General features: G+C 39.9%; 1 protein-coding gene across 3 annotated transcripts; it reads left to right on the top strand.

Moving 5' to 3' along the window:
* The first annotated feature begins 1,262 nt into the window (after window positions 1-1,262).
* On the top strand, window positions 1,263-8,810 carry lig4 (ligase IV, DNA, ATP-dependent). Of its 3 annotated transcripts, XM_040014987.1 has the most exons (4): window positions 1,276-1,405; window positions 1,575-1,665; window positions 3,136-5,206; window positions 6,308-8,810. In XM_040014987.1, exons 3-4 carry the CDS (start codon window positions 3,144-3,146, stop codon window positions 6,975-6,977), a joined length of 2,733 nt encoding a protein of 910 aa, XP_039870921.1. In that variant the 5' UTR covers window positions 1,276-1,405; window positions 1,575-1,665; window positions 3,136-3,143; the 3' UTR covers window positions 6,978-8,810. The 3 variants fall into 3 exon arrangements, with proteins under 3 accessions (XP_039870922.1, XP_039870921.1, XP_039870920.1); XM_040014988.1 differs by lacking the exon at window positions 1,575-1,665 and having other exon boundaries at window positions 1,263-1,354; XM_040014986.1 differs by lacking the exon at window positions 1,575-1,665.
* Window positions 8,811-9,440: the final 630 nt, after the last annotated feature.

Here is a 9,440-nt window from a genome sequence, read left to right as displayed (position 1 = left end):
AAACTCTATAGTGAGGAGAATGGCCTCATGGTTACCAGTAAGTATGAATGCATAATTACCTTTTACTTTTGCTTCGGACTCAGCTGCCCCAAGATCAGAGTAGTAAACAACCTCCACCTGTACCTCCATCAGCACTGCAGCGTTTCATTTCTGCCCTCTGCTGGTGAATACAGGAAAAAGAAAATGATATCGAGGGAAATTTAAAGGAGAAGATGTTTATGTCAAATAAAAATAAGAACATGTCCACAGTTTGATAATCACATTAACTAAGATAGCAACAAATGTTATAAGCAGCCCTGTAGTTATGAAAAAAGCATTCCTAATACTGAAACTATTCATGTGTTTAATGTTTAAACCAACCTCTTGATCAAATGAGTCACACAAAGATCCTTTAATTTATTTGAATCTTTAATTGCAATGGAGGAAGGGTTATCCTGTGTGGTATATATGGTGCATTCACTGGATTTAACCAAAACCTGCTGTTCAAATATAGAAAAATGATTTTGGCTTTATTTTATTTTATTTTTACAATACAACATCATATGATACTATATCCTTTGTCTCTTTAGCCAAATTTGTTGAGCATTAAAAGAAAGGACAAAAACCATATTTTTTTCTTGTGTTTTTAAAGCAGACGTTAATCTGCAATCACAAACAAGAAACAAATCACCGCTGAGCCCAATATAAAAAAATAAAACTTGAACTGAGGAAGAGTTATCGGTGAAGAAAAACCACAAACCAGGTCAAATAATAATAATAACAATAATAATAATAATAATAATAATAATAATAATAATAATAATAAAACAAATAAATACATACATACATTAGATAACAAAGCACAATAAAGAATCAAAACAAAGATAAAGAGTAGAAATGATTACCAATCCAAATAAAAGCCAGGAGGACTACCCCTTCTGTTCTGACCTCTGTTTTTCACGCGTTGTTAGGTTCGTCACGTATGCACAAACACAGCTTTTCACCCAATGACTCATCCCATGAATACAGTGTCTGAACAGCAGTGACTTTAAATACAGGACGGAGACACTTTTCGACAAAAGTCGGTTTGATGAATGAATACGTCTTATTATTGACATGGCGTTTCACGTTTTCAGAAATAATTCACGTCTCTCAGTTTCTTGCACTACCAAGAGAACAAACTTTTGATGCACTTCCTGTCCTGTTTGAATGCTAAACCTGTGGGTTTTTAGCAAATTTGTAATTATTTTTCATAATTCTTTCAAAGGCAGGAAACATTGTCTCTAGGAACCAAGTTTCCATTTCGGTTTCTATGGGAAGGGTTTCCTTGAAGCTCCCCACCTAAAGTTTGAGGAAGCGTAAACATGTATTTGTGGTGAGGAAAATCAGTCTTTTACTGCCGTTTTTGAGGATATAAGCAAACACGGTAAATCTTTAACCTTTTATTTTTCACTATTTTTGCTAATATGTGTCATTACTCTCTCAAACGGAACCGGCATTACAGTGTTTGCTGCGCTTAGTTCACGTTTAGCTTTGTGTGAACGGAATATTTCACTCAGATAATTAAAACACAAAATGACTCGTATCTGTTTTAGCTTTTGTCACTAAGGGTCTTGAACTCATTGTGAGCAGACATGCCCCGACGAACACAAATGTGAAACGACAACAGTACTTTTATTTTGAAACGTAAGCGGAATTACTTCTTTTTTCAAACACTTTAAAAGGCTTTTCTTTATTGTACCAGACATCAAGTTCTCAGTATATATAGCTATTATTAACTAAATACTTACAAGGTAGGTAGGTAAAGACAGTTTTCCGGTTATGTAGGAGTGTCTGCTGCTTAACTAGTTTATAGTCAGTGTGAGACATGTCAGAGCATGTTTGATCTGTGTGGAACAATAATCAGCGATTGTGCAGCTGTAAACTTACAGTAGCAGTTAAGTCATTTTAAAATTTCTTTTTACCCACAAGTATTTAGCAGTGGTTTAAGTTGATTGCTTATTTCTGAATTAAGTTTTATTTTGTAGTTGAGCTAAAAAAAAAAAACTACAAAAAACAAGTTGTTAAAAACAAGTTGTTCTATTGAAAGTGAGAGAGAACAAATTATTATTATTAGCAGTAATATTATTATCATTATTATTACAAATGTGTTGATTTTATTTCAGCAATGTATTGCGTTTTTATAGTCATGCTTTATTCCAACTTATACCTTGGCTTTATATATTTGCTGATTTCAAGTACCAGTTAATACCGCTATCACATTAACATACTATTTCTCACTGTGATGAGAAGATGTGCAATCATTTTTTTTATCACATGGTAGCAAGTGCATTTAGGCATGCACACATGGTCAAGGTGACCTGCTGGAATTGAAACCAAGCATGGTAGGGTTAGAATTTGGTGAGGCCATGAATTCATCCTGCCTTGTACCAGTGGTTCAAGCTGGAGCTGATGGTGTAATAATGTAGGGGATATTTTCATGGCCCACTTTAGGCCCCATTGTTTAAACTCCACAGCTTATCTGAGTGTTATCACTGACCATGTCCATCCCTTTATGACCACAATGTATCAATCTTCTGAATGCTGAATGCATCATCTCCAACTACTCAAATTGCCTTCATAGTCATCAGTCCCATCCTGGATGTGCAGCCAAGAATTCTGTGATGCTATCAAGTCTAAACATGTTATCATAGCAAGTGCAAAAGATCTTTTAACTTTTGATCTTTTACTTTAATGACGAGTGGTGTAGTAAACATGGAATACCACAGGATGAAATGGAACAGTTTGGCTCATTATCACTGACATTCAGTGTTTTTTTTGTGTGTGTGTTGGACTTGTCAACATCTAGTCTAGATACTGGATTGTTGCGCTCCTGAGCATGTCAAGTCTTGGCTTCATCTTGTTTTGTCTGAATGTCTAAAAATATATATTCAGCTTCACACAAAATGGGGAAAGCATTAAGTCCTCACATGTGGTACCAGATTTAATTCCCTCTTTTAAAGTTGTATTATTAAAAGAATCTGTTTCTTTTGTTGTTGTTGTTGAATAACTAATTTCTCAAATGACTCATTTTATTTGTTAAATGCTGGTAAATAGAGGAATTCAAGGAAGGGCTAAACTGAGCAGACTTTTTCTTTCTTTTAACTGGTCTTACAGATTTCACCATGGACAGCACTTCCAAAACTGATGCTTCCAGTCAGTTATCTGTTGCTTCTCAGGTTCCTTTCCTTCACTTGTGTACCACATTAGAAAAAATTCAAAAGTCCAAACTCCGTCCAGAGAAATCCAAGATCCTTGGGTACTTCGTTGAGAAATGGCGGGAATTTCATTCTGCCCTCCACAAAGACAACTCCAAAACTACAGACTCTTTCTATCCTGCCATGCGCCTCATAGTCCCGCCTTTTGAACGAGAGCGAGTGGCATATGGCATCAAAGAGAGCATGCTGGCTAAACTCTACATTGATGTATTAGGCCTCCCAAAGAATGGCCCTGAGGCTAATAAGCTGTTGAATTACCGTGCACCGACCACGTCCCAAGGAGAAGCTGGAGACTTTGCTGGCATGGCGTATTTTGTGCTGAAGAAACGATGCACCAGCCAAGGAAATCTCAGTATTAAAGAGGTCAACGACTTCCTGGATTCAGTAGCCACCAGCAATGCCACCAAGCAGAAAGATCTTGTCAAAAAGAGTCTGCTGCACCTCATCACCCAGAGCTCAGCTCTTGAGCAAAAGTGGCTCATTAGAATGATTCTGAAGGACATGAAGCTCGGGATCAGCAAAGAAACCGTTCTCCAAGTTTTCCACCCAGATGCTGCTGAGCTCTACAACGTCAACACAGACTTGAACAAGGTGTGCCAGCAGTTACACAATCCAGCCGTGTCCTTAAGTGAAGTCTCTATTGGACTTTTTTCTGCTTTCAAACCTATGCTGGCAGCTGTGGCTAACATCCGCAACGTGGAGAAACAGATGGGAAACAGCACTTTTTACATTGAGACAAAGCTGGATGGAGAGCGCATTCAGCTGCACAAAGATGGGGATGTGTACAAGTACTTCAGCCGAAATGCTTTTGAGTACACGCAGCAGTTTGGAGGATCCCCGTTGGAAGGATCACTGACGCCTTATATCCACAATGTTTTTAAAAGCAATGTGGTGAACTGCATTCTTGATGGTGAGATGATGGCATACAACCCGGCAGCAGACACCTTCATGCAGAAAGGGAGCAAATTTGACATCAAGAGGCTGATGGATGACTCAGAGTTGCAGACATGCTTCTGTGTGTTTGACGTGCTTTTAATAAATGATCAGAAGTTAGGCAAAGAAACTCTCAAGAAGCGACATGAGATTCTTCAGACAGTTTTCACTCCAGCCAAGGGAAGGCTGCATCTGGTGCCAAAGGCTGAAGCCAGAACCATGCAGGAGGTGGTGAATGCTCTCAACGATGCTATTGACAGCAGAGAAGAGGGGATCATGGTGAAGGATCCTTTATCCATCTACAAACCTGACAAGCGAGGGGAAGGCTGGCTGAAGATAAAACCAGAATATGTGGATGGCTTGATGGATGAGCTTGACCTGCTGATTGTTGGTGGCTACTGGGGAAAAGGGAGAAGGGGTGGCATGATGTCCCATTTCTTATGTGCTGTGGCCGAAGCTCCAGAGCCTGGCGAGAAACCTTCAGTTTTCCATACCCTTTGCCGCATTGGCTCCGGCTACACCATGAAAGAATTGTATGACCTTGGTTTAAAGCTCACCAAACACTGGAAGGTCTACCGGAAAAACAACCCACCAGCATCCATCCTGTGTGGAACAGAGAAACCGGAAGTCTACATTGAACCCTGCAACTCCGTTATCATCCAGGTTAAAGCGGCTGAGATAGTCGGAAGCGACATGTATAAAACCAACTGTACTCTGCGCTTCCCCAGGATTGAGAAGATTCGAGATGACAAAGAATGGTACCAGTGCATGACACTGGCAGAGCTGGATCAGTTCCGCAGCAAGGCGTCTGGGAAACTTGCCTCTCGGCACCTTCACATTGACAACGATGAACCGCAAAAGAAGAAGCGCAAGCTGCCAGTCAAACCCAAGAAAGTGATCGGCGTCATTGACCAATTTAAGCCCCAGGACCTTTCCGGGGTGACCAAGGAAACAGATATGTTTGAGGACGTGGAGTTCTGCATCCTGAATGGCACCGAAGATCATCCCAAGTCTGAACTGGAAAAGGGTGTGGCCAGGTAACAGAAGTTTTTTTTTTTTTTCTAGTAAAGTAAATGTTAGTTTGGTATTTTAGTTAAAGAAAAAAATGTGACTGAATTAGAAATTTTGGGCAGACAACATTTTTCTTACGTATTTAGTATTTTAATGAAATTTTTATGATTAAGTCAATTCTATCTTAAAGTAAAGCGCTGATATCGTGGCTGAGTTCTCACTTTAATAAAGTTGTTAATAAATACATTTTATAATGTGTCTACAGGATGAAGACACATTGTAAGAAAATGTAAATGGATAAACTTTTAATAAATGTAAACATGTGACAGCCCTGGCAGAGATACAGCTTTACTGCTTTAGCTAACAGTAGGGACTTTAATGGTGTGTTAGCCAAGCCCTGTGAAGAAACAGGGAACATCTGTTTCAACTTTTGTTATTATGATCACTTTTTCTGTGTTTATGTTTGAGTAAACAACATCTGGATAAGTAGAACTGTGGTGGTGCAAGTGGCACTGGCATTCAGGAGGCACTCCCTCGCTTTCTTAAATGAATTGTAATTCCAAAAGGTTCTCAACCAGTTAGAGGACTCCAATTCGACTATCTTGGACTATAGCTGGAAACAATATTATTTGTTCTGCTCTACAGCCATGGTAAGCTATAGCATAGCAGCACTAGCTTTCCATGTGTTTTAAGTTTGGTTAGAGAGGCAACAACAGGACAAGGACTTTCATTATCCACTGGATTCCAAGAGTTGGAGTCTATCCAGCTGTTGGAGGAAAGTCTCAAATGTTCTCTTTATATAGCGCTATATCACAACAATAATCACCTCAAGGCACTTTAACCCTTTCACGCATAGGGGTCACTCTTTTTTTCATGCCTAAAGATGAATAAAAATACTCAAGAAAAAAATCCTGATTGTGGTTGTCATAATTCATGCATGAAAGGGTTAATTTGGAAGCCAAAGACCCTATAATACAGAGAATAGTGAGAACCCCGACGACCCCTTGTGAGCAAGCGATTGGTAAAACTGGTAAGGAAAAACTCCTTTTTAACAGGAAGAAACTTCAGGTGGTGGTTATGACTGAGTGTCTAATAATTAATAATTTCTTATGTAATTCCCACTTTAGGTGTGGAGGTTTTGTAGTTCAGAACCCTGGACGGGACACCTACTGCGTGGTTGCCGGTGTGGAGAACATGCGCGTGAAGAACCTGATTTCATCCAACCAGCATGACATAGTTTGGGCCACCTGGCTGCTGGAGTGCCTGGACCAGAAGGAGGTGGTTCCATGGCAACCCCGCCACATGATCCACATGTCGCCTTCCACCAGGGAGCACTTTGCCAAGGAGTACGACAACTATGGTGACAGCTACTTTGTTGACACAGACGAGCAGCAGCTGCGGGAAGTGTTCAACAGGATCAGCAGCGCAGACGCAGCAAACGAGGTGAATGTCACGCAGGTGGAGGGACGCTACGGCTGGGATGACCTTCCAACCAGCATGTTCAGACCGTTCACAGCATATATGGACAGATTTGCTGACATAGGAGACCCTAAAAGTGCCATACCTGCCACCTGCCTGGACACCAGGGCATTGGAGTTTTGTTACCATGGAGGAAAAGTGGTGGAAGAGCTGGAGGAAGGCGTTTCACATGTTATTATTGCAGAGGCAACAAGACTTCTGGATTTGAGAACTCTGAGGCGCTGCTTTAGGAGGAAGTTTAAGATAGTAAAAGAGACATGGGTGACTGATTCAATCAAAGCAGGGCACGTGATGAATGACACTGAATATCTGGCTTGAAGAGGCTCTAGTACATTTAAATGGACACTCAGCATTTTTAATTTGTTCCTAATACGATTAGGAATAAACTCTTTAATAAAATCTACAGCATGAAAACTCCAACGACACTAATTCTCAGGGTTTTCAGTTTCTGTGAGTTTTGTCTTTTGTGTTCTTAACGAGACAGCTTATTATTAATTTTAAATGAATAGGCTGCTGACTGGTTTTTCAATTTTCAAACTCAGAATCATTATGAAGGGTTCAGATGCTTTTTGGGGGAATGGGGGTGGGGGTCGGTCCTTCCTTCCTTTCAGATTTTTAGCCAAGCAGTTATTAAAACAGTTTCTGCAGCAGAAAGGAGACTTGCCAATTAACCAGAAATGGAAGGTTTAATTCTGACAGTAATTTCGGTGAATGATCCACATTAGAGAGCAGCAGCAAGGGAATGCTCTGCCATAATAATCTGTCCATTGTGAAGGGGCGCTCCAGTGGTTTCATGTTTCACTTTAGCTAAGCTGACGGACTTGTGAGAGAGAGATTAAGAAAATAATGGTTCAAATTGAACCTGGAAAAACTGACTCGTGTTTCCCATGATTCCACAGTGTATTTGATTTGATCGACCTTAGCCTCTAAATATCCATTTTCTCCAAACCCATTGGGAAAACATCAAATCTGAGGTTGTTTAGCCAGTTAAGTTTGGAGCCTTCCCTCCAGAGCCTAAGAAGACACTCAACGTGATCATAGACTGTAAATGAAAGATGTGCATGGCCACTGTGATTTTTACTCATTGGTATCTAAAGTTCACAGCAAGCCACATTATTTTCCAGATAATAATATTGCTCCAAAAGGAACCAGCAGCAGGATTCTTTCAGTTACATACATGAATGAAGTTTTTGGCGATAGCTATATGTGTCACGTCTTACCCATATCCAGGCTAGTGAGTTACTGAAACATTTACCTCCTGTTCAGTTGTCATAGAGGGAAAGAGTATCCATAGTAGACCCAAACACTTTGTGCACCAGGATGAAAGCATGATTTTTAATAATGTAGAGTTATAAATTTTAGATTTGAAGTTTATGGCGAGTTACCAAGAGGCAAAATCCAGGGTTTAAAGATTAAGCTGGAGTGAAAATGCCGAAAACTACAGTTCATCTAATGGCCATTTGACGCTGGCTCCAAAAGTCCACACTGACGCCCATGTTAAAATGCCCAACTTTACAGAATTACCACAGCCTAGTAGAAAAATTTTATATAAATTTAATATAATCAATTCATTTGGATACTTGAATTAGAGGTGTCCAGATACAAGCCATCTGCTACCGTCTCGCTTTCATTAATTGGACTTGTGTTTGCGTGTTACTGTCTGTGCCCTTTGTAATAGAAAGATATGACAGGTAATACAACCTGCTCTGTGGTGCAAACTATCAAAGTTTGTGCTTCGGTTTTATTAGCCTGCTACTTGTGTGTTTGTGAATACAGCCGGTTAACTAAGCCTGCTACCATTAGCTAAAAACGTCTTCCTTTTGTCCAAGTACAGTAACTTCTGGCTCCACAAAAGTGATAGCCAGATGCTAATGTTGAGGCATCACAGCAGCTATATTCATCTTTGGGATTGATTTGCTTTTGGAACAAGTCCCACGTGGCTTTAGAGGAACTGTAGTTTTTGGCACTTTCACATGGCCTTCAATTTTCACCCTGGAGGTCGTTGCGTGTTCATGACAAGTGAAGACAATTTCACGTGGTGTCCTTTAATGTAAGAAAAATGTCTTGAACTGTTCCTTTTTTTTGTGCTCTTGTGTCATTATGTATGAAGTACGACTCTAATAAATAATCCTGAAGGGGTTTGAAATACAATTTGTTAATAATTTTCTTAAAGACAACATCTGTGTGAAGTGATGGCCTTTGCCTCAGCTCTTCAACAAGGGACCACACGGGGGGTACGTTAAAATTGGCTCAGCTCAAGGCCCTCCAACAAAGATGTGGCCATGTTTTCCTGCCTTCAAAAATGTCACTGATGAGTCTTGGGAGTCTTTGATATGTTCTAACCTTCATTAGCATCATCTCTAAGGTGCAGGCAGCTGCCTGTGGCGCCCTGGGCTTTGTTATGTGTAAATGCCGCATGAATACATTTTTAAAGTATAAGTGATGAGACACCTCTTCCTAATCATATACTGTGAATAATGGCCTGTTGTTAACACGTTGTTAGATTCCCTGTAGAGTTGTTGCATAGTTTTGCGATTAAAATTCTATGCTTAAGATATTGATAAAGATTAAGGCATGTTTTTCAGCAGTCTTCTGCCAAATTTGTCAAAATAAGAGATAAAAACTGTCTTCATTAGTAGTTAAAAAAATATTATGTACTTCAATGTGCACTCTGTAACCCAACGCCCACTCGGCACTATTTCCAGGTGATGCTGAGTGAGCGTTTGAGTGACAAGCTTTAATTAGAGGTACTCAACCAGCTCTTTTTCCCTGTGCAGTTTT

This window comes from Simochromis diagramma, unplaced genomic scaffold (assembly GCF_900408965.1).
Source record: "Simochromis diagramma unplaced genomic scaffold, fSimDia1.1 OVJJ01000680.1, whole genome shotgun sequence".
Classification (NCBI taxonomy): Eukaryota; Metazoa; Chordata; class Actinopteri; order Cichliformes; family Cichlidae; genus Simochromis; species Simochromis diagramma.
This window is presented reverse-complemented; position numbering and strand designations above follow the sequence as displayed.

Excerpts from the sequence above, each read along its gene's own strand:
- lig4 (XM_040014988.1), top strand. The coding sequence starts at position 3,144 with ATGGACAGCACTTCCAAAACTGATGCTTCCAGTCAGTTATCTGTTGCT. Across the intron at positions 5,207-6,307 it reads CTGGAAAAGGGTGTGGCCAG|GTGTGGAGGTTTTGTAGTTC; the intron begins GTAACAGAAGTT and ends TTCCCACTTTAG.